At 41.2% G+C, this 24,122-nt stretch overlaps 3 protein-coding genes across 10 annotated transcripts in view; all 3 read right to left on the bottom strand.

Moving 5' to 3' along the window:
• Positions 1-2,058: 2,058 nt before the first annotated feature.
• Positions 2,059-11,278, bottom strand: dcaf15 (DDB1 and CUL4 associated factor 15). Of its 2 annotated transcripts, none has more exons than XM_037765235.1 (13): positions 11,075-11,278; positions 10,076-10,182; positions 9,221-9,359; positions 8,924-9,030; positions 8,664-8,809; positions 8,411-8,572; positions 6,511-7,131; positions 6,313-6,404; positions 4,368-4,490; positions 3,626-3,708; positions 3,421-3,525; positions 3,185-3,300; positions 2,059-2,851 (listed from the first exon to the last, which is right to left on the bottom strand). In XM_037765235.1, exons 1-13 carry the CDS (start codon positions 11,168-11,170, stop codon positions 2,796-2,798), a joined length of 1,953 nt encoding a protein of 650 aa, XP_037621163.1. In that variant the 5' UTR covers positions 11,171-11,278; the 3' UTR covers positions 2,059-2,795. The 2 variants fall into 2 exon arrangements, with proteins under 2 accessions (XP_037621163.1, XP_037621164.1); XM_037765236.1 differs by having other exon boundaries at positions 10,085-10,182; positions 11,075-11,271.
• Positions 9,961-24,122, bottom strand: part of LOC119485570 (calcium-binding mitochondrial carrier protein SCaMC-3-like) — a 29,974-nt gene continuing 15,812 nt past the window's right edge. Inside the window, exon 12 of the transcript XR_005206306.1 lies at positions 9,961-10,015. The gene's annotated coding sequence lies outside the window, so the exon portion shown is untranslated. The remainder of the gene's footprint in view (positions 10,016-24,122) is intronic.
• Positions 11,875-23,178, bottom strand: LOC119485567 (far upstream element-binding protein 2-like). 7 transcript variants are annotated; one of them, XM_037765229.1, is made up of 19 exons: positions 22,781-23,098; positions 20,686-20,788; positions 20,553-20,606; positions 20,428-20,464; positions 20,268-20,326; positions 20,101-20,172; positions 19,946-20,003; positions 17,768-17,915; positions 17,446-17,544; positions 17,151-17,351; positions 16,162-16,264; positions 15,642-15,766; positions 15,222-15,524; positions 14,997-15,112; positions 14,806-14,894; positions 14,447-14,653; positions 14,047-14,243; positions 13,841-13,877; positions 11,875-12,762 (listed from the first exon to the last, which is right to left on the bottom strand). In XM_037765229.1, exons 1-18 carry the CDS (start codon positions 22,868-22,870, stop codon positions 13,863-13,865), a joined length of 2,076 nt encoding a protein of 691 aa, XP_037621157.1. In that variant the 5' UTR covers positions 22,871-23,098; the 3' UTR covers positions 11,875-12,762; positions 13,841-13,862. The 7 variants fall into 7 exon arrangements, with proteins under 7 accessions (XP_037621157.1, XP_037621156.1, XP_037621158.1 ...); XM_037765228.1 differs by having other exon boundaries at positions 13,845-13,877; positions 22,781-23,097; XM_037765230.1 differs by lacking the exon at positions 13,841-13,877 and having other exon boundaries at positions 22,781-23,097.

Here is a 24,122-nt window from a genome sequence, read left to right on the forward strand (position 1 = left end):
AAATAAAATCAACTGCTAACTGCAATGTCACTATTCTAAAAAAATGTGACTTGGATTCTGTCCTTAGCTTGTGCTGCTGAACCTTTTTTAAATGAGGTCCTCTTGATGTCATTCTGAAGACCTTTGTTCTTCAAATCTGTGATCAACGTTTGTAGCTTTATTCTCACTGTTAACTAAAAGGATGTGATTGCTCTCAAAACCTGTGCCAGTTTTTTCTTTTCTTCAGGGGACCGCTCTAGACTTTGTCTTTGCTCAGCCACATCATCCAACCCAACCCTTTGGGCCTGTGAGCCATTAAAGGGTTACTCCAGTGATGTAGTATTACACTTCCAGAAAGTTGGGAAACTCACAAAATATATACAAAAAATAGGGCTGTCAAAGTTAACGCATATTCATTTTAACGCCACTAATTTCTTTAACGCATTAATGCAACTTGCGATTTTTAGGTTGTAGCGGGCTCAGTTTTAGAGCTAGAGTGATACCGGTATCGTATAAAACTAGAAAATCTAAGGAATCCATTGGTATCAACCATGTCATACAAGCTGTTGGGAAGGAGGTTAAATAACGCTCCAAAGTTACGCTAAATTCTGGCGAGGAAAAACTGTCATGGCCATTTTCTAAGGGGTCCCCTTGACCTCTGACCTCCAGATATGTGAATGAAAATGGGTTCTATGGGTACCCACGAGTCTCCCCTTTACAGACATGCAGACATTTATGATAATCACATGCAGTTTGGGGCAAGTCATAGTCAAGTCAGCACACTGACACACTGACAGCTGTTGCTGCCTGTTGGGCTGCAGTTTGACATGTTATGATTTGAGCATATTTTTTATGCTAAATGCAGTACCTGTGAGGGTTTCTGGACAATATTTGTCATTGTTTTGTGTTGATTTCCAATAATAAATATACACATATACTTGAATAAAGCAGTATATTTGCCCACTCCCATGTTGATAAGAGTATTAAATACTTGACAAATCTCATTTTAAGGTCAATGTGATTATTTTGAAATTAGTCGCGATTAAAGTGGCAGTAGGCCGTATATCTTTGGCATCATTTGGCAAAACTTCCATAAAAACCTTTCAGCATATTTTAATTCAAGTGTTCCGAGAGAAAACAAGACTTCTGCACCTACTCATGGCTGTTTTCAGGCTTTCAAAAAACTACATGAGACTTTGACCAATCACAGGTCATTTCATTGAGAGCGTTCCTATTGGCTGTGCTCTGGTCATGTGACCAAAACTTGGCATTCCTTCACCAGATTTCACGATGGCGGCGGCATCACAAACTTTCTCATTTTACAGCTAAACAGTACACTACAAGATGATTGTGAAAACATTTGAGGCGAAAAATAGGCATTAACGTAACATAATATTGATTCATATTTGATCAGCGCTGCCTAGTTTGACCGTTTGATCGGAGTTTGTGCGTGATTGACAGCTGGCTCTCATAGACAGCAGCTGGACAGCGGACCTCAGATCAGCTCTTACTGCTCGTTTTCCTCCGGTCTGTGAGATCTTGCAGATGCTGTTAGGAGCACCGGAGGACACAGAGGCACATGATTTTTTTCAGGTTACCTGTTTCATGTACTACTGTCACGATATAGCGACCGTTTCATAAAAATATCTTTTTTAATCATATTTGCTCCAATCTCTCCTACTTCAGCTTTAACTATAGACAATCATGATTAAATATTTTAATCAATTGACAGCTTTAGTTTTCAAACTTTAGAAAACTGAGTGGTACTCTTCATGATAAGTAAACAGAACTTCATGTGTAAAATCAGTGGAGTGTCCCTTTAAAATGAAGCCTACAGTGTCTAGGACCCCTTGTAACAGGTTGCAATAGTCTACCAGTTGAAACCGGTTCAAGGAAAAAACTGATATATTTTCAGTTTTATTTGAGTAACCTGGGAGATAAAATGATCCAATAATTCTCGAGAAATAAAGCAAGACTTGCAAGCAAGTAGTTCAAGCAACACAACACAATTTTTCCAAACCCCCAGGTTGGACTGTTTTCAGAATTGTCTTAATACAACAGACTACAGAACAGACAGAAAACCTTTCAATGTTTTATTTTCACAAAAATAATAGAACTTCCATGCCAGTAAACATACAGCATGTCAACCAACTGAGCAGCTGATCACCCCCAACAACCCTCTACTTCCATGACAGAGGTTTACAAAAGATCTTACTGGGTTCATTTTAAATACTGCAGCCTTATGAATCAACACAGCCAGACTCTGAACTGGTCCGGGTGAGGAAACAACTTGTTCAAAAGCAGCAGAATCTGTCAAATGTTACATACACATTAAACATGCGTACACATACATACACACAGTCATTCTCTGGATAAAATCCCCTTGTGAACATCACACAGGTGCAGATATTGCATACGCTCAGTTACAGACACACACATCAGAAACATTCACACTACAATAACGGTACGTCTTTCTGTATAAAAACAGAAAAAGTAAAAACTATATCTTCGTTCAGTCCAGCTCTTGTTTTTGGTGGTTGCAATAATACAATATACAATAACGGAAAAAAAAGATGATGAAACCTGTAAAATTAAACACAGACCACCCAAAAAAAACTTCATCTTTACAGCATCCAGAGCGCTCTTTGTTCGGTTTCAATTTGACACGTTTTGAACTACATGTTACCAAAGCGCAGTCGCTGAACGTTTGCAGTTATGCTCCGATTTAAGGTCGAGCTCCGTACTGACGATGAGGCCGTGTCGACGTGTTATCTGCGTGTGCTTTTGTTTCTGTTGCTTTGACACTTCTTCTTTCTTCATAATACGATCCAGGTACATCGGTCACTATCAGCCAACACTTGCAGGGATGAGCCTACGGGTGAGAAGACGAGTTACTATTCACACTTAACGACACACAAATAAAGAAAAAATGAGTTTGCAAAGACTGTAAAACTACCAACAGTGGCTGGGATCTTTGTCTTAAAAACGTTTTCTTTGTCTGAACACACCAAACTCAGTGTTTCTTTTGCCACCTGGGGTCCACACAGTACAGATAATACCTCCTAAGAGTTTCCTGCAATTAAAAACTGTGCCGCTCAAATTTAACCTACACTAACACTAAACACGACAACTGAATTGATCTGAAATAAACACTTTAAAGGACATCAGGACACAAAAAGTGTGCGTAAATGTGTATACAACTCACCTTTGTGTAGAGCTTCGTTGGTCATGCGATTAATGTAGCGGGAGCTGCTCTCGGGAACCAACCACTTCATCACTGTGTTCACACAGGACTTCCTGTAAGAACTCCACACGCTCCCACTGACAAGAGAGATAAAGATTGACACCTTTAACACAACAGAAATAAACAGAGCAGAACAGGAAAGAGACGGACAGAAAGCTGTGTGCGTGTGAGGGGGAGGGGTGGCAGAAGTTCCTCACCTGGTCTGACCCTTGACCTCTGTAAGGTCACCTACACCCACGGTGCAACACACACCTGTGTTTAGGTCCCAGCTGACCTGCAGGTTGGAATGATATGTGTTTGGCCTGGGAACAAAAACGATGAAAAGCAGACTTAGCGGGGACAGGAAAAAAAAGTGGCAGATGCAGGGTTGAAGAAGGCTTTGGGTTTATTTAGGACAAGTACCTGCAGTGCTCCTCGTCCGAGTTGGAGAAGGCCAGTAACAGCAGACCAATGTTGATCATCACAGTGTTGGTTTCAGGACACACCTGGTACACATCAATCACACATCCAGGTCAAATGTAAAATGTTCTCTTCCTTCCTTATTTTTGTCAGCTCAGAAACATGAGAGTTAACTAGAATTAAAACCTCACGGCTGTATGTCTCCACCAACCAGTCAAGTTGCAGTTTACATTCATTTTGTGAGGTCACAGTGACCTTTGACCACCAAATTATAAATCACTTCATCCTTGAGTCCAAGTGGACATTTGTGGTATTCAATTGAGGCATGAAAATGTATTTATCGTAGCAAATACAATACGCGAAACGAGACAGAAATGTGTATATTTTAACATGTTTCTGTGAAGTTAATTATGTGAAAATTCACCCTGGAGTTTATTAAATGCCCTTTGACTTTACCTTTCTGGGACACACTGATAAAAGTTTTATTATAATCCTTAAATTTAAAGACCAGAGAGAACTACGGCTCTAAAGTCAACAACTGTGTACTGGACAAGTCAAGTGATCGTATTGTGTCTAGATACGTAAAATACAGTAAACCCAAAGACTGCAGGTCTAATGAGACTTGTTATTTGCAATCCCATCAATATTGGAGGAAAACGGTGTGTGTGTGTGTGTGTGTGTATATGTGTGTGTGTGTGTGTGTGTGTGTGTGTGTGTGTGTGTGTGTGTGTGTGTGTGTACTGACCTCTAATATCACAACATCGTAGTCGCTGAAGGAGCAGAATTGAGGAGCCCAGGCAGCATCGCTTCTGATCACCTCATTGATAAGATACTCAAAGTCTAGAGTTAACTGCTCCACACACACACTCTGCAAGAGACAACACACAGGTTTAGATGTACGCAAACTTTTTAAAAGGTACCAAGATTAAACACACAAACCCTCACTATTTACACATGTGAATTGCGTTTCTTTTTAGTTAACTGAGCAGAAATCCTGTTTACAGTTACACTAAAATGTGACACTGATTGCAAGCTCTGCTACAGAAGTTACAGGCAGATACATGACATTATTGAAAATGGACTTGTAGAGTTTTGACTGACTTTTAAGTGAGCAAAATATTTCATTAGACTGTGTAACACTGATCTCTGTCTGATAGGCAGCTCTTTAAAAGTTACCAGCATCCCTTCTGCAGCCGACAGACAATAACGTTTGTAACAGTAAAGAATAGGGCTGCACGATTATGGCCAAAATGATAACCACGATGATTTTGATTAAAATTGAGATCATGATTATTCATTGATTTTAGGGTCAAAATATTTTCATTGCACTTTCACATTTAAATCAACAGAGCGCTGCTTTCACTTCCATGTTGTGCTATATTCCTGCAAATAACATAATAACTTTGCATTAAAATAAGAGTTAAAGGCAGGGTTGATTAAGATTTTAGAAACATTTTTGTTATATTAATTGAAATTCTCATTACACCCCAACAGCAATCAATAAATCAAATGCTCTGACAAAAAAAAGGAGGGACTGTAATAAAGCTGATCCTTTCATTTGGCCTGAATGAAATGATTGGATGAACTACCTGTCTGCTTGCAATCTGCCTGTGCACTAACTGGAGTGTTCCACAAGCTGCTAGCTTGACAGCTGTGATTACTAACAATAGCCGTGTCCGTTGTTTACATTCATTATGATGTTTATGTTCGTAATGATAATTGTGGGGGAGTGGCTTTGGAGGGAGGTCTGAAGTGACAGGCTGTCAGTGTTTCTCACTAGATTTAGTGACTTCTGGATGTAGTTAGCAGCTAGTGCTGCTAGCTACTTTCATTGGAAAAGAGTTGGCAACACTGGGCTAGTTTTTGTGGCTGGATCATTTTTAAAAATCTAGTGTACTCTTGCTAGTTTCTCAAGATCACCCACCCCGCCTTTAAAATAAGATTTATCTTCACCTGAATTCAGTGCATTTTAATATACAGTATATTACTCTTCCACTCTGGACCACAGGCACAACATCCAGGTACGTTTCTCACAGGCTGTTGCTGTAGGGTGCGCCTGCAGCGGCAAGACAGCTCCCCAAAAGTGAAGGTGGTGACTGACTATCAGTTTATGAGGCACTTGATTTGATTGAGGTTTCTGTGAGCGGAGTACGCATTTTAATCGTCAATATCGCAGTCCATCATGTTCATTTAATTGTGGGAACCCAAAATTGTGATCAAGATCAATATTAGATTAATTGTGCAGCCCTAGTAAAGATTGATCAACTGTATCAAAGACTTTTATGAATATGGAAGCACAATGTTTCCTATTGTCAAAATTAGAAATTAAATAATTAAAAAACAATTTAACAGTCGAGATGATGCTATGATTGTCTGTAAAATCAGACTGATGCAGTGCTCTGAGATAAATGCCTGCAGCTGATTATTGATTCCAGTATTTCAAGGACTGGTAGGGCAACTTTTCCATTTTTTTTTTATTTTTTTATTGACAGGACAGTGGATAGAGTCTTGAAAGGGGGGAGAGTGAGAGTGGATGCGGAAAGGGCCACAGGCCGGATTCGAACCCGGGCCGCCGCGGTCAGGACCAAGCCTTAATACATGGACGCCCGCTCTACCAACTGAGCTAACCCAGGCGCCCCTGGTAGGGCAACTTGATATATATATATACATGTACTGACGCAAACACGCACCTGTCCATTGTGTGGCCCGGTGACCAGCTGCAGGCTCCTTCCTTTAAGGTCAGTGACTGTGAAAGGTAGCTGAACTTTATCGTCTTCATAACCTGGAGAGACAGAAACAGAGAAGAATGCAGGTCAGCAACTTCGGGCTGACAGACCTGACGAAGGTCATTTTCACTCATTCTGTGTGTCCTCTCCTCTTTCTCTCACCTCCTGCAGCTCCTGTATTCTGCTCTGCTGCCCCTGGCTGTTGGAGGCGGTAGTGCAGACATGAATAGTTGACATATCCAGGCTCGCTGGGGCCGACCTCCTGGGATGAGGATGGGGTCGGAGGGGATGAAGGGGATGACGAAGAGGAGGCAGGAGACATCACTGGTTCAGAGTGCTGTGGCAAACTGTGGCTCCCGCCTGATGTGGACGCTTGTGGTAAACTAGTCCGTCTCTCCTCCTCCCTCCTCTCTCTACAATCCTCCTCCTCTCTCCTCCTCTCTACATTTATCCCTTTGTCTCCTGGTATCTGTGCTGCCTCTTTTTCACCACCATCAGCTGGTCTCCTTTCTGCCTGGACTTCGTTTTCTTTCCCTCCTCCTCCTCCTCCCTGGGCCCGTCTGAAGAGGTCAGCTGCAAACTCCCGGGCTCGCACGGCTGCTTGTGACTGGCTAGGAGATGAGGGAATTGGAGCGGGTTTGCTAGGTGGCAGTCGGCTTTCGGGAGATCCCTGAGGTAGTGAGGAAGAAGAGGCCGAGGAGGTGGAGGGACAAGATGCGGCGGGTTGACTTGACAGAGCTGCTCTCTTTGTGTAAAGGATCTGCGATGACTGACCCTGCTTACCTGCAAGAGACAAGATGCAGATACAAAGAGATGCTGAAATACGGCTACACAACGTCAGCCTGATATTGAAAACTCTTACAGGCCTGGATTAATGAGAATGAAAAGGAGTATCAGGAATAACATTTGGTCATTTTATCTTTATCATTTTAACACAGCGGAACCAATTTGGCATTTTGGACACAACAGATTATCACGTCAGAATTCTCTGGCCTTTGTTGCCCTGGTGCGACATTACTCCCTCCTCCCACCAAATCTAGTTCTTCCTCAAAATGGCCCAATTAGACCCTGAGTTGTGCATCATATCTGGAAACAAAGTCTAACTAGAGATGTTCTGATACCATGTTTTTCTTCCTGATACCAATTGTGATACCTGAACTTGTAGTCTTGTAAGAGTAACGATCCTATACCAGCGTGATAAAAAAATATATATAGTTATTGTTATTTAACAGCTGTTTCCTACTGACCATGTATGGATGTGATATGATTACTATCTTTGTTGTATGGCCTGGCTCAGGGTAAACCCTTTGGAAAACATGAACAAATACATACTGAGAATGAATGCAATAGAACTTTCTTTTATTATTCACTTAGTCCGTTACAAAGAACGTAAATAAATGAAGCTAGGAATAAATAACAACTCCGTATTCTCTTAGCTGTCTCCTCAGTGGACAGCCTGTGTGCTAATTTGTCCTGCAGGGTGCAATATTGACACACCCTACCAGGGCACTACTACCTGGAAACGGAAGCCTTACTTGCTGTACATATTGCTGTTTTACTTGTTGGATTTTCCACTGTGAAATATTGCCAAATGGCTGACATTTTCCTCGCTCTGACTACCGTTACCGTTACACTCTCCACTAGCACCACACTATTGTTGTTTGCTATTGTCACGTGACAAACTACCTGCAATCACTTCTTCTTCACTGTTCTAAAACAGTAGTTGCCAGTGGTAGCCATGATACATCCGAGGCGACAGCACATGTCTACGTTAAGCGGCCTTGGGTTTCTTGAAAGACACTATATAAATCCAAGTTATTATTATTCTTATTAGTGAAGGCTACTGTTTTGGAGCGACGAAGAGGAATTGATTTCCGGTTAAACAAGTAGATTTTTTTCTGAGTTAATGAATTGGATCATAGAGTGGTGTACTCGCTGGATGCATTTCCGATACTGGTATCGGTATCGGAAAGACTCTAATGCATAGTCTGATTTTAGACATAAGAAAAAGACAAGGATAAATAAATTAGCTGATACGGCTATTTGTGTATGTGTGTGTTACCTGGGCAGAGTGAGATGCCGCAGGCCACCAGAGAATAGCTGGTGTTTAGCAGGATGACCTGGTCCTTCTTCAGCTGGAACGCTGGCTGGAAAGTGGGGAACGGGTACACCACCTGGTACCTGCTGTTGAGCACATAGCCATGCTCCAGACACTCGCCACTCCCTGGGGAGAGAAAAGGATGAAGTCGGATGAGGGAGAGACAGAGAGGCGGACGCAGTGAGAACAGTAAAGTAGCATGTGTGTGTGTGTTTACCTGTGCGTATGGTAGTGGCTGAGGGAACTGGGCAGCAAAAAGAGCAAGGTTTAGGAGGAGGCATGGAGGCAATAGTGATGTAGATGTCTCTGTTGTTTTCATCACTCATCATTAAGTTCATCAGAACGGAACTTGAACTGCGTGTACTGTCAGGAAGAACCACACATGAATCATTTATCATGACCTACACACTGCAATAACATAGCTTAAACTGAATCATCTCCATATGGCCGTTGATCAATGTGTTTATTATTTCTTACTTGAAGCCAAAGATGACAATTTTGGAGTGGTCATTTGGCCACTCACACACAGTCAGGTACAGGTCACTGTAGATTTCCTCTCCTGCAAACAGACGAACATGATGGACCTAAAGAGAAAAGGCAGACATGAGACAAAGAACCAGGTATCTATACATTAAATTGACTTATCTAAGTTCTCCAGTTATAACTCTTACAGGAGGATAAGGTAATGCATCTAATTAGCCCTCCTCTGTTTACATGTGAATCTTCAGGAAGGAACACATTGAGGTTTTAGCAAGTACATTTCCTTTCCTTTACCTGTTTGAGTCTACTGTGCAGGTTGAACTCCCACCAATAGAGATGGTAGGTATAGAAAGAGAAATCATCATCTTCTCCACAGTCGCTGGTGTAGGACAGAACGTAGCGGCCGCATTTGGTGAAGCCGAGAAAGACATGACTGGAACCAAAAAAAGTGACACATCGCTGTCATACATGTCGCAGCTTGAACAATATTACACATGTCAATCCTTATTCTGGATGTAATGGTCACTAGCAGGTAGGGATGCAACAAAGCTGACATGTCAGATTACTACTGGCACCAATAGTGACGTTATAAAGCAGATCAGGTTTCGGCCATGATGTGATAGATCCATATTAAATTAAGTTTTGTTAGTCAATGTCATTATAAAATTCACAATTCTCGTTTCCACTATCAGTTACATTCATTGTTTTTTATTGGGTTCAATTTATGCCAAAATGATGTCACATGCGCACTATGTCGATTGACCATGAGACAAAACATTTGTCTATTTCTATGTAACTTTGAACTGTACTTCATTTGCCACAAAATGACTTTGACAATCTAATTGTCTGTGTCGATTGCTCACTTGACAAAACATTTGTCTGTGTCAATTCAACTATAAACTGTACTTCTGTCATCTTGTGGCACTCCCTGTTGTTGGACTGTGCTGTTATGAATGTCGTCCTGATGTAATATGTAAGATAATCGTATTGCAAGAGGAAAGGTTGCATCCCTACAAGCAGGATCATATTCAGAGAGAACATCAACAATCCTGATTCACACACCATTTGGTTTGACATGCTCTCAGTGTACTGCAGTCCACTGTGTAATACAACGTGCTTAATGACAACAAACTAATTTTGTAAACACACCGAACTGACCCTGCTCTCAGGAATTCCTCGCTGACAATGTTCTTCAATGGGACACACACTCGAGGTGGCAGCTTCCTGAACAGCCGCTGAGAAAACTGTCCCGACAGCTGCAGAACAGACAGGAGAGTGGATTCAGATAAGATACAACTTTATTGTCAGTTTGCACTGAAATTCATTTTGCATCCATAGGCAGCTCAGTTTGATATAAAAGTACACATACAATAGACATACTGTTACCATAGACAGACAGACAAGTAAGACCCATCAGACAAAAAAACAACATTATTCCTACATAACCCATTACAAAATGATCATCTCTCCTCTGGATTTACATGTCTTTAGCAGCACATTCATTATTATTTAGCAACAAGATGGGACACAACTACTAAACTTGCATATTGCAGTAATAATAACCTCATACATAGTGCAACACCAAGCATAGAAATGTGTGTAGAAAATATGTAAATAGCAGTTTTAACGTTAAGAGCCTTGTTGGTGGTGTTCCTGGATACAAAACAAACTACAACTGCTTCATTCAATGTCCTGCACAGTAACACACCTTTAAATCACACATACAGTATGCAGGTTGTCTATAAAGTAGGTGGTTACGTTGGTTAAGCATCTATAGTAACGTTACTGTGAGTTGCTGCAGAGGTCTTTAGCTGAAGCTAACTGAACGTTGACTTAGCTAGCATGCTAACAGTGTTCATATACATTCAGACTGTCTACGAGCATGTTAGCAACCTACACCAAGAGAGACACATGCAGACACACACTGGTAGAAAGCAGAGGACACGACATACTTTGTAGCATTGGTTAATTACTAGCCAGCTGCCTGCAATTAGATGTTAGCTTCCTAGCAGCTAAGCTAGCATCAGTTAGCAGCTAAGCTAGCTGCAGAAGCTCCTGGCAGCAAGGCTTCACCGGAGCGGCTAAACTGTGTTTAAGAAACAGCGTTTCTGGGTTTTATGTGCCACGTTTTGTGGGTTTATAGCTTACCTTCCCACGCAGCAGCAGCTTCACGACATGGTCTTTGTGTTTCCTTTGAGCTTTCTGTTTGCTGTCGTCCTTCTCTGATTTGGAGCTGGGCGCCATCTCCCACTCAACTGTTGTCCTCTCGAGGCAGCAGGCAGCCTCCTGATTGGTCCACAGGCTGCAACACACTCACCTCGCTCACCAGTGGAGACATCCATCAGAACCAAAACAAAGGTAGGGCTCAGTGAGGCACAGGTGAGGAGACATCCTGCAGGAAGGCCACTACAACAAGATCCAAGTATTTCTGACATCAATCAGAACCAAAACAAAAGGTAGGGCACAGTGAGGCACAGGTTAGGAGACATCCTGCAGGAGGGCCACTACAACAAGATCCAAGTATATCTGTTGTATCACTCTGCACAGGTGAGGAGACATCCTGCAGGAGGGCCACTACAACAAGATCCAAGTATATCTGTTGTATCACTCTGCACAGGTGAGGAGACATCCTGCAGGAGGCCACTACAACAAGATCCAAGTATATCTGTTGTATCACGCTGCACAGGTTGGAGACATCCTGCAGGAGGCCACTACAGAAAGATCCAAGTATGTCTGACATCAATCAGAACCAAAACAAAGGTAGGGCACAGTGAGGCACAGGTTAGGAGACATCCTGCAGGAGGGCCACTACAACAAGATCCAAGTATGTCTGTTGGATCAGTGTCACTTCCAGCATGAGAAATCAAGTTGGCGTTTCATCGGATAAGACTTTGGGTCTAAAATGGGGAACAACCAACTCCCACAACCACACAAGAAACAAAAGAAACTTGTAATTTGAATGTTTTATTTTAAGTATTTAAAAACAAGCAGTAAAAAATAACATCTAAAAAAATCAGCATACAGTAACGGAACCTATTGGAACAAAAAAAACAACAACAATAAAGATGGAGAAATTAAATTGAGGGCAGTCAAGCACACAAACACAGACATGCACACACAACCAACCCACAATCTGTTCGGACAGTTTGTGCCTTATTACAGCCAACTTGCACACATTTTTCTGTTCAGTAGCATACACTGTATACAGACACACACGACCCTCTTAAAAAGGAAAATAATTACAATGAATAAAATTAAAATTAAGAAATCATGACAGCAGGGAGAAATACACCTGCAACTTAAACACGGGGAATGTTTAAAAAAAAAAAAAAAAAATGTTAAAGGTACCAAGAAAAAAAAAAAAAAAAAAAAAAAAAAACCAAAAATGTTTTTTTTCTTACAAACAATTTCTGAATATATTCAAAATACTGCTAGACAGTTTTTTACCCTCAGGAAATTGAAGGGGAAAAACTACTTAAATGTGAGTCAGTGTTGAGATGTTGTTGTGCTAGCTTGCAAACTAAGATGTTTATTATTTCACATTTAAAAAAAAAAAAAAAAAGTATTACAAGGTGTGGGTGAGGTGAAGGGGCAGACTGAATAGTAACCGAAGTAGATATTTAGTGCTTTGTTCAATGCATGGGCAAAATGTGTTCCCTTTCTCCTTCAATTTTGACTTTAAAAAACAAACAAGAAGGTTGGAATAGAAAATGTCTGGGTGGATGAGTGAACCGCGGTCTTGTCTTGCCAAAAAGGAAATCTCTTGATAGAAAAAACAAACAAGTCCAGAGAGCCATCGCAACCTTCCAAGTGGCCGATCCAATCGTTTACTGGGCCTGAAATGAGACATCAGACAAAATGCAATCAGTCTTTGTTTTTGTAAAGGAATGTAAAAATGATCTCACCATGGTGTTTGTGTAAAGTATATGAATACACAGTTTCATGCAGGATCAATAATTAACACCTGCCAAGTGCCAAATAGTGTTAAAATGGTCTTTTGCAATAGGTTTGAAACAAACTTTGAATGCATTTGGTTTTTGCATGTTCTTCAGTTGACTGCCTGGATGGTTCTCTTAAGCCAGTGGTTCCCAACCTGGGGTCCGGGCCCCCTTAGGGGGGCACCAAAGATCACAGGGGGTGCGCCAGGATTTGTCTACTCCGAGGGTGTCAAAATCAGATTTGCTAATTTATAACTAAAATCATAATACACTACCTGGATAATTTAGACAAACGTCTGTACATAAAACTGTTTAAAAAGACAATTTTTTGCTACTTAGAAGCAAAACCTAACAACATATTCTGCTTCTATCCATATTTGTTGCCGTTTAGCCGTTCAAAAACAAATTTCACTGCAGTCAAAAACCCATTTGCTCTCCTGCTTGACGCATACAAAGGGAGGATCCTGTATTACCGGGGCGTTCTAGCAGCAATCTAACAACAACATAAATTACATTTAGTTAACCACAATAATAAAAAATCTATTTTTGGCACCAACACCATTATAGTAAATTAATTAAGGCATTACAAAAATATTATTATTATGTATATCTGCATTTGCTTGGTGAATCCATGAAGACGTAATCAGTTTATTTATGTTGACGAAACTGAAGATTTACATTCATTATAGAAAGTTGATTTGTTTAAAAAAAAAAAGACTAACTCATTTAATAGACTGAAGCACTTTATTCAAATTGAGGATTTTGTTCCAGGATTTGTAATTTCTTTTAGGGTGATGTCAGGGGGGCTCAACTTTTCTTAGATACAAGTAGGGGGGGCTTCAAGGAAAATAGGTTGGGAACCACTGATCTAAGTTACAGCCATTTTACTAGAATCCTCATGTTATTTTATTTGGCAACACCAGGGATCACCCAGAATGATTAAGATGAAGATAAAAACTATGCAAGTGATTTATACCTACATCTGCATATTGATTCTGTCACAGTATCTCATTCTAAAACACAAAAAGGCACAGACAACACAGTTGGGGTTAACATTTCTATAAAAAAGGGGTATTCATTATTTTCGCCCATGAATGTATTCTTAGCAGGCAATTGTTTTTAGCTCACTAGACCTTGGCAGCAACAAAGTTAATTTTTGGATGCCGGTCATTGTTGTGCTACCTGTTGTCCCTGCTGTGGAGCAGATGCCTGTCCAGGCGCCTGCCCTGGCTGTCCATAGTAGGCAGCCTGCTGTCTGTAATACTCAGCCCAGGCTGCACTGTAGTCCTGCTGGCCTCCAGCTGCACCGCCGCCTGCTGCTGCTGCTGGGGCGGCTGCTGCTGCGCCTGGAGCAGCTGCAGCACCTCCAGCTGGCTGGGCTGAAAAAAACAACAACAACACACACTTTGTACTGGATGCACACACAGTCATGTTCTGGTTTCATTTAACAGTATACTACTGACATCAGTATGACTGATTCATTCAATAGTACTACAAGCAATACTCCATTCTCCCAGATAGAACCCTGTAGTTTAAAGCTCACTTTACCCAAATACATAAAACTGTCTCAGACCCCACTTACTCATGCCCATCTTCTTGTAGTACTCTTCCCAAGCTTTAGTGTAGTCCGGCTGGCCCCCAGAGGCCTGCGGCGCTTGGCCCTGGTCCCCTGGTGCGGCTGCTGCAGCGCCCCCTGGAGTCTGGGCTGCCATGGCGCCCCCTGGCTGTTGGCCGTAATATTGTGCATAGTATGCTGCCCATGCTGCGTTTGGGTCTGCTGCCGCCTTATCTAATGAGGGTAGGGAGAAGAAATAGATTTATGTACCTCAAACTATTCACAAAGTGCCTTACAAGATTTCTAAATATGACAACTTTTGAGGAGAGTACAAAAACTGAATATTTGGGAAGAATGGAAGTCAGTGCACAAAACAAGGGACTCACTGGGATCATGTGGACCTGGGGCTTGCCACTGTTGGTAGTTACTTCCCCAACCCTGAGGACAGTACTGGGGGCCACCAGGTGCAGCTCCACTGTAGAGAAGGACAGGACCATTTAAACACAAACTGTTTATGTATCAGTCTCCCCTAGAGGAAAATCCCTGCATTCAAGTGTCATTTGTGGGTTGTACTTACTGGGGAGCACCACCAGGAGGCCCTGCATTATAAGGGTTGGGATTATAGGGACCCATAGGACCGCCTGGGCCTCCTGGACCAGGACCAGGACCACCCCCCACTGGACATAATGGAGCCTGGAAAAAAGGAGAAAAACATTCAAATTGCAAATCAGTTAAGTGTTATCTTTTGACAGCGGTTTGAACTATGTATTCCCTCTCCGCTCCGCGAGTCACTTGAACGTACCTCAATCTTCTCTTCTATGAGCTGCTTTGCGTGGTCAATCTGTTGTGGGGACCCTCGGATGATGAACATTTTGAAGTTCGGGTCGCCGTTTGGTGGTGGCTGACGAGATATCTCCACAAATGCTCCGGTCTGTTGGTTGATGGCCTTGACGTTCTCTCCTCCTCTGCCAATGACGAGCCCACATTTGTGCGCAGGAATGGAGAAGGTCATCTCGCCTCCCGGAGGACCCCAGTTCCCCTGGCCTCTACCTCGTCCGCGCCCCCCACCGGGTGGCATTCCACCACCGGGACCACCTTGGGGGCCCTGTGGAGGAAACACACCGTACATTAGGTTTCACTGTTCCACAGCAGAGCCCGGTTTCTGTTTTCTGTCATCAGCACAGAAATCAAGATCAACACTTTAAAGGAATTAAACACCTACCCCCTGGCCACCCTCCTCTCGTGCACGGATGCTCTGTAGCAGGTCGGTGATGATTGATGCAGCATGCTGACACTGGTCTGGTGGACCCATAATATGGGCAATTTTATCAGGACCTGTACCATCATCTGTAAGGGATGACAAAAGGACAGGCAGGTTTAATGGTGGGGGTCTGTACAGGGACTGAAAACAAAAAGGATTAACTAGCCTATTTGAAAATGTTAAAGACGTTGAAATGACAGCACAATTGAGCTAAGTACAAAATAAAACCTTACGTTGCCTTTTCCTGCCAAAAAAATGGTAAAAAAAAAAGACTTATTTTGGACAGAAGCTTTAGCATCTTTAGTAGATTTGAACTTTTCTGCCCAGCTTTAGCTTTAAACTGTTTTGTTTTATTAGATAGTATATATTTTTCTCCACCTCTGCATAAACACTACTTAGCAGGCCAAAAGGGAAGACCATTAGTTCTAATTAAATCTATGGCATGTAAAGAAATAGGGTGCAGTTTAATCCCCCAGCTCACCTGGTTTGAACTGTATCTTCACTCCAGCATCGCTCTGGATCTTCTTGATCATCTCACCACTTCGGCCAATTACAACTCCCACAGAGTGGCGGGGCACAGCTATCTGTAGGATTACAAATACAATTGTGATAACTGCTCAAAGCAATTAAGTCTCACCCATTAATCAAAATGATGGTTAACATGCATTCACACATTATTCTTCTACAGTACAGATACACGATTGCAATTTCCTTGGCCGATTCTATTTCTAAGATCTATAATTGACAGCAAGGCTCCAGATTAACTTTTCACCACCGTCCCGAGAAATTATTTCAGTCAGTGGCTGAAGTCAGTGTACACCGTCAAATTCTAAATGTCCTCCTTTTACCTTGTAATTGTCACTTACAGTGGTTATTTTCATAAAGCACACAACTCAAAATCATTAGGCAATAAATAATTACATTTTTATTTAAATAGGCCTACTTGCTTTGATTAAAACATATTTTTGTGTTTTCATCTTACAACTTTAACATTTTCCCAGAATGTTTTCAGTTCATGAAAGTTAATTGTAACTTTTTGGTCGCCTAAAAAAATGTCTCATTCAGCGTTCTGTTGTACTTAGCTCCACCTGCTCGTGTCGTGCAAAAAAACAAAGATGGCTACAGCCAAAATGCGAACTCGAGGTTTCAAAACGGCAGTCCGCCAATGGGTGGCGTCATGTTGACTACGTCTACTTCTAATAGACAGTCTATGGTTATAAGCTGCTTAGAGCCAACATTACAACTACAGTTATTCACATTTCAACAAAAACTAAACTTTGCAAGATTAGATTTGAGCACATCATGATAGCGTTACATGACAGTTGAAAACTGTCCGGTTTGGTTCGGCATTCGATGCATCTCTACTTTACTGTCATTCAATTATGTTCATTTAATGCAATTTGATCTCTGCTGTGGTCAGGAGAAAAGCAAAGTTAAGTCTAACTGCTGTAATAAACACAGATTACTTACATCGATGCCGCCGCCGCCGCCACCAATACCACCACCTCCTCCTCCTCCACCACCGCCACCTCCACCGCCGTTGTTGTTGCCACCACCTCCTCCGCCTCCACCACCTCCTCCTCCTCCCATCCTTGATCCGTATTCATTCCGGTCTCCAAAGCCTGCATGATCCCGGTCTCGTAGAATCTCATTGACCATCTCCTTTGCTTGCTACACCAAAAGAAAACAATGATTTGAGGGTTAAATAGGGGCATGAAACACCTCCCACTTAGCCAAAACTATCTTGACTGTGCTTAAAGAGTACCTGCACTTTGTAGGGGTCTCCAATGATGCGAAGGGGTTTATCTATGTTGGGTGGCTGGGATCCATCTTGAATAAGAATCATTTTCACTCCAGCTCTCTCCTATGATTTTGCAGGAGAGAAATGTTGGATTGATCACACAAGGAAAATTCACCTTATCCCAACATGAACACGTTACACCGTTTACTGGTTGCAGTGCACTTTTAGAAATCAACACAGAACTTTACGTCCCCCTAATGATCATTTTCTTTCTAATATTTGTACAGTAGAAACACTCAGAATGAAGTGATCATAGAGATATGTTAAGGTACCGTGTGATTCTCACCTGTAGCTGTTTAATGGTCTCTCCTCCTTTACCAATGATGAGGCCGGCCTTGCCTGCAGGGATGATCATCTCCTGCATGGAGCCTGACTGCCCGTTGGGTGTGTCATGACCCCTTGACACTATGTCATCTATAAGTGCCTTGGCTCTCCTGGAGGCAAATTCAAATGAAAGAAGGGTGATGAAATGATTGAAGTAAGGGTGGGCGATATATCAAATATACTCAATGTATTATGAGTTGTACTACGTGGGATGTAGTGAATGACTATCGCAAACATAGAGTACAAATCACCATGTCATTTTTTTTAAGCCCCTGGCATGAGACTCACTTTGGCATTTCGCTTCTCCCGCGGCTCTCTACCTCTCTTAAGCTAAATTCACACTACAAGAATTTCAAAGTCGGCAGATCGCTGTACTATTCACACTACACAACTTGCTGTCTTGTAATCTGGAGTCTTTAAGTCGATGTGGTTTTCACACTACATAACTGACCAAAGACGGGGGGGTCACACACTACGAGGTCTTTCATCAGGAGGAATCTCTGATGAGGCCTCAAAACTACTTTCGTCACAAATAAACACGAGAAATACACAGTATATAACGTGAAATCATGCACGAGACACATGTTCAAAAAAAGTGTTTTTCCATTGGTTTCCACACTTTTTTTTTTTTACTATTTATTCCTCTAGGTGCAACAACAACTTTGCTCCATGTTGCAAATGCAACACGTACAGTAAGTTCCTATTTTTATAGGCGACCCCTCCTCCCCCAGGTTTCCCCTCAACCCGTGTCTTGGACTCTCATTGGCTGTAGCTTGTGGCTGGACGATGCTTTCACCCTTCGGCTACCAAGGCACACTATTGTGATTTATTACAGGCAGTGCAAGAAGCTCCAGCTGCGCCAACAATAATGCCATAGTCTTCAGCAGCTGCAAAGTTTTGAACAAAACTTTACTTTGGTGTTTTTTTTTTGCGCACTTTCAAGTCAAGCTGAATTATGGGCTTTGCCTAGCTTGGCTCAATTCATGGAAGTCTACAGGATAAGTAGCATCTCCTATCAAAAAAGCAGAAAAATGCATCTTGCTAAAAGCTGAAAGTGTAGCTTTTGATACTCATTAATCTATTTTTAAAATTTTAATTTCATTCTTAGAAGTTAAACAAAAAATCCTAACATTACATTTTGTTGTCTGGTATGGTTGAGACTTTTGTGCCACAAGGGAAGCAGGCTGTTAACCACCACCAACTTCCACTAATCACACAGTTATTCATGGGTTAGAAATGATTAAGATTAGTGTGAGGACCATAGTTGGGGTTTAACTTTGGCAATCTTTGCAAAGGACATTTTGTACACCGCCTGAGAGGAAATGATGCCTTAGAGGCAAAATTCTGTTAGAAAAGTCCCAATAGTGCTAACTGTTGCCATGGTAGTGGCTAGAAGGGAACCAACAAACTAACTTAAGGTTAGGCATTGATCTTGAACAGTTTAAGTTGGATATTGACCTTGAATAGTTAAGGTTAGGATAAGTTGTTTAGCAGTGAGTCTCGCAAGAGTTTTTGCAGATCTCAGATCAGATTTGACAATTTGCGGGCGCCTTAAGATACTAAACTTTATTAATACATTAAATGTAGTCCGATTAGGCCGGCCATCATTTTCTGGTAAAGTTTATATTGTTACTTCTTTACCTTTGAGCAGAGCTGTTACTTGATCCCATAGACATCTGTTAACGAAAAGTCCCCAGAAACCAAACTTTTCCTTTGAAAGTTAAGTGGAGTAGTTGCATTGTAAATTAAAAGGTAACAATTGATAACTTTGGACAGCCTGATGGAGACACCAGTGTCAATCTCAGCCATTTATCTTTTTTTCCACACTAACTGACGACCCAGAGATACCACATGACACCAATGTTGTTATACTATTGGCTCACAAGCCTCATTAGAAGTGGGAACCAAACATCAGATATCTTCCACAGAGATAAACTAAACATTCATTTTGGACCTGCCCAGATTTTCAAAATGATTAATTCACAGTCATAACAATTTCTTTGAGAAAAGCCATACTTTTATTCGGCGCCTTTCTAAAAGCTCTGTGGCTGCATTATTTAAAAAAAAAAATAAAAATATTTGTCTATATAAAAATGTTATCAATATAACCTTATTATTTTACATGGGAAAACCAACTTACCCTATGGCATCTGGTGACCCTGTCAGAGAAACAGTTCTGTCTGGAAGCCCGGCACTGTCTGTGAATGAATAGGAAAATATATATCAATCTAAAAGATGAAAAAAACATGATAATTTGTTGATTTAGAAAATCTGGGGTTAGCACGCATATCTCACCATGCGCAATCTGGACCTTGCAGCCAGAATCCTGCTGTATTTTGTTGATCTGTTCACCTCCTCGGCCGATGACTTTAGGAACAGCAAAGAGATTCAGAATTTAGTTTGAACACATGTAACGCAGCCATCATGTCAATGGTTTAGGAAACTTGTGTGCATGTACTTACTGAGACCGACCATGCCATCAGGCACCCTGAACTCTTCTGTCATTGTGGAGGACCTGACACTGCAGACAAGTTTAAAAAAAACAACAATGATATATGAAGGTATGTCATAACCAGAAGCACCAAAAGTTTTAATGTAAAAGAAACAAAAAATAAGTCTTACCTTTGTTGGGACAGGGCCGCCAGCTGAGCTCCAATAGCTGCGAGAGAAAGAAAAAAATGTGTTGAGTGTTTGGAAACTGAATCGAGGGAGTGTTTGTAATAGGATCAATGAGTGATTAAACGTACACAATGCAGAATCAATTTCACCCTGTGATGCTACCTTCTTGGCATCGGGTTCATCTGAAAACAAAAGAAAAAGTGAGTCTGCCATGTGGACTAGCAAATGCAGACAAACTGCCCGTTTGTGCTGGATTTTCACCTGCTTCCTCCAGGGATCGTTTCTGTGCTGTGAATGGATAGTTCTCAGCTCCTCCGTTGTTGCTCACTGAGGGAACACCGTCTCCACCGATTTTAGCTGCAATCTAGAAAGAAATACACTGGATGAAGTGTTTGCAATACACCCTGAAATAGTGAATATAAAAGGAAGATCATCTCATTTAAAGTGGCACTCTGCAGGCACATGAAGATCAATTAACTCAGGAGGAGCACTACACTGATGTTGTCATCTGGGCTTGGAGACTACAAATTTAGAACAGAAAGCCTTTGTTGGGGAGATTGAAAGACATACGCATTTACCAGGCAGGGAGGGTCTAATGCTGCGTTCCATTTACTTCGGAAATTGGAAGTTGGAGCTGGGAATGACGTCACAACCGAGTTGAACGCATTTAAGTACAACAAGTCGGAAAAAATTTAATGGGGTTTGCTCCAGGCAGGTTAGCCATTGTTAGCAATACCAGTTGATAACACATTACGCCGGTATTTTACACATACAAACACCGTAGCAACATGGCCACAGATTGGACAAGTTGGACAGTACTGATGATGCACGAAGCAGCCATCTTGGATTTTGAAGCCGGGTTTGGTGAGGTTCAATCGACTCTCCAAGTTGGACCTCCGACTTCAGGACGCGTTCCAGTTGAAATTTCCAACTGGGAACTCGGAAAAGCCAACTTCTTGGTTCAAATGGAACGCAGCATTAAGTAGGACGGTATTGAGGTGCATTATGGGAAATGTAGGATCTTGAACCATACTATGACTACAAGTCTCTGCTGCATCCATTTTGACCTTTCACTTTTAATCTCTCTAACAAGTGCCTCAATTTGTGGAAGTGCAATACTAAATTGATGGAGGAGGGGGGACGACAACGACAAAGGAGGACAGATAATGCACTATACTCATTTTTAACAGTCTCTTCTGCACTATATTCACTTTTTTTTAATAGTCCTGTATCACAATTGTTAACTTGCACTATATTCACTTTTTTAATAGTCGTGTATCTCAGCTGTTACCCTGCACTATATTCAGTTTTAACAGTTTTCTTCATCTCCTTGTATTTTTATATCTGGTATATTTATTTGTACTACTAACATGTTTTGCACTATGGAACTGTGATGATGGAAACTTGAATTTCCCTCAGGATTAATAAAGTTACTATCTATATCTATCTATCCCTTTAATATTCCTACACAAGTAAAAAAAAAACAGATGGTCTAAAATAAGACAACCTTTATATTTATTTATTATAACAGTGCCTTCACAACACCTTGATTAAAGCTGAACCAATTAATTGATTAATATGTAACAATGTTGCTGGATAAATTAAGAAAATGCAAAAAAAACACCAAAAACAATCTACTTTCATTTTCTCAAATGTTAAATTTTACTATTTGTTTCTGTTTTATGTGTCTGTTAATTGCACATTTGGTTGTTTCCATCGAGTAAAACAACCAGTATAGATGAGTAATGAATGAATAAAGCTACACTAGTCCTAGCAGCAGGCTGAACCCTGATGACCACAAAGAGCCGTGAGGTAACGTGTTAGCTTCAGTCTGGCCGCCAAGCAAACATTACACTAAATAACCCACCAGCATCTCTTTGTCCATCTAACGCGACTTACAAACACAACAACAAGCCCGTCGGCTGACCTTTTAACCACAGGAGCCGTGATAATTGATCTATTCTTCTAAAATGGCGTGTAACACATGGAGGAAACTTCATGATCAGCTTACCTACAGTCACTAACCGAGGCTAACGGAGCTCCAGTAGCTGGTAGCTCAGTGCTGGTAGCTCACCCTCCGGATCACGGCTGTCCACTAGTCCTAATGTGGATTTAGCTCACGGTAAATGAGATACTAGTGAGCTACGGTGCTGCTGCTGCTCAGTCCAACACCCCGACTAAAGACTCAACCTGGTGAGACAAATGAATGGTGATGCTAGTTAGCTCTGTTAGCACTAGCAGCTAGTTACCTAAAGCTAACGTCACGGGTGATTAAGCTAGCTGCTGGTTCCTCCTCCAGCTAACTACCGCGAGCTCGTCTCCGGCTGTGTGTCCTCGCGCTCACTACCTGATTTACCTGTCTGGCTCGTTGTACTGCATCAGCAAAAGCGTCGTTTTTCATCCCAGCGCCGACTCCGTTAGTCGGCAGACCGCCGTAATCAGACATGCTGCTCACAAGGGGCGAGTAGAGAGAGACACAGGGGGCAGGCTGTGGAGGCTGTCTGTGGCCGGGTCGAGCTGCGCAGAAGCGGGAAGAAGGCTGAAACAAGAGCGGAGCGGACGGAGAAACACCAATGTGCGTGATGAGACTCTCTGCCTTACCACGCCGGCAAAACTCCCACTGCTTAAAGGAGCCAATCAACGAGTCCTGCTGCAACTACCCGCGTCTTCTGCTTCTTCTGCTGCTCCTGCTGCTTCTCTGGTGGTTAGTGGTGGTGGTGAACCAGCTTATAGCTGCATTAGAGCCACCTACTGGACTGGAAGGTGGAGCAGGAGATTGGCAGGAAAAATAAAAATAAAATAAAATAAATAAATAAATAAAAAACAAAAAATAATTATTAATAATTATTATTAATAATAATAATAATAATAATAATAATAATAATAATAATAATAACAATAATAATAATGAAATTCTCTCAATTATTCCTGTTGCCCTTAAGTAATTTTTAACAGTCTCTTCTGCACTATATTTACTTTTAACAGTCTCTTCTGCACTATATTCATTTTTTAACAGTCTCTTCTGCACTATACTCATTTTGTAACAGTCTCTTCTGCACTATATTCACTTTTTAACAGTCTCTTTTGCACTATATTTACTTTTAACAGTCTCTTCTGCGCTATATTTACTTTTAACAGTCTCTTCTGCGCTATATTTACTTTTTAACAGTCTCTTCTGCACTATTTTTACTTTTAACAGTCTCTTCTGCGCTATATTTACTTTTAACAGTCTCTTCTGCACTATTTTGACTTTTAACAGTCTCTTCTGCGCTATATTTACTTTTAACAGTCTCTTCTGCACTATTTTGACTTTTAACAGTCTCTTTTGCACTATATTCAATTTTTAACAGTCTCTTCTGCACTATATTCAATTTTCTAATAGTCGTGTATCACAGTTGTTACCCTGCACTATATTCAGTTTTAACAATTTTCTTCATCTCCTTGTATTTTTATATCTGGTATATTTTTTTGTACTTTGCACTACTAACTTTTTTACTGCCTTTTTACTAACATGTTTTGCACTATGGAACTGTGATGATGGAATCTTGAATGTCCCTCAGGATCAATAAAGTTACTATCTATTTAGCTATCTATCTATCTAATTAATAAGAAGAGTGTGTACTTTGTGGAGCAGTAGCTTGGCAGGAAAAAAACCCCAATAATAATAATACTAATAATAATTAAATTCTCTCCATTAT

The sequence above is a fragment of the Sebastes umbrosus genome, chromosome 3 (genome assembly GCF_015220745.1).
Source record: "Sebastes umbrosus isolate fSebUmb1 chromosome 3, fSebUmb1.pri, whole genome shotgun sequence".
In the NCBI taxonomy this organism is placed as follows: domain Eukaryota; kingdom Metazoa; phylum Chordata; class Actinopteri; order Perciformes; family Sebastidae; genus Sebastes; species Sebastes umbrosus.

Coding starts and splice junctions, on each gene's coding strand:
- dcaf15 (XM_037765235.1), bottom strand. CDS start 11,170: ATGGCGCCCAGCTCCAAATCAGAGAAGGACGACAGCAAACAGAAAGCT. Junction 10,183..11,074: donor AGCTGCTGCTGCGTGGGAAG/GTAAGCTATAAA, acceptor TCTGTTCTGCAG/CTGTCGGGACAGTTTTCTCA. Junction 8,810..8,923: donor ATTGTCATCTTTGGCTTCAA/GTAAGAAATAAT, acceptor TCTTCCTGACAG/TACACGCAGTTCAAGTTCCG.
- LOC119485567 (XM_037765229.1), bottom strand. CDS start 22,870: ATGTCTGATTACGGCGGTCTGCCGACTAACGGAGTCGGCGCTGGGATG. Junction 17,916..19,945: donor GGGTCACCAGATGCCATAGG/GTAAGTTGGTTT, acceptor ATTTGCCTCCAG/GAGAGCCAAGGCACTTATAG. Junction 15,525..15,641: donor GAGAGGAGGGTGGCCAGGGG/GTAGGTGTTTAA, acceptor TTTCCTCCACAG/GGCCCCCAAGGTGGTCCCGG.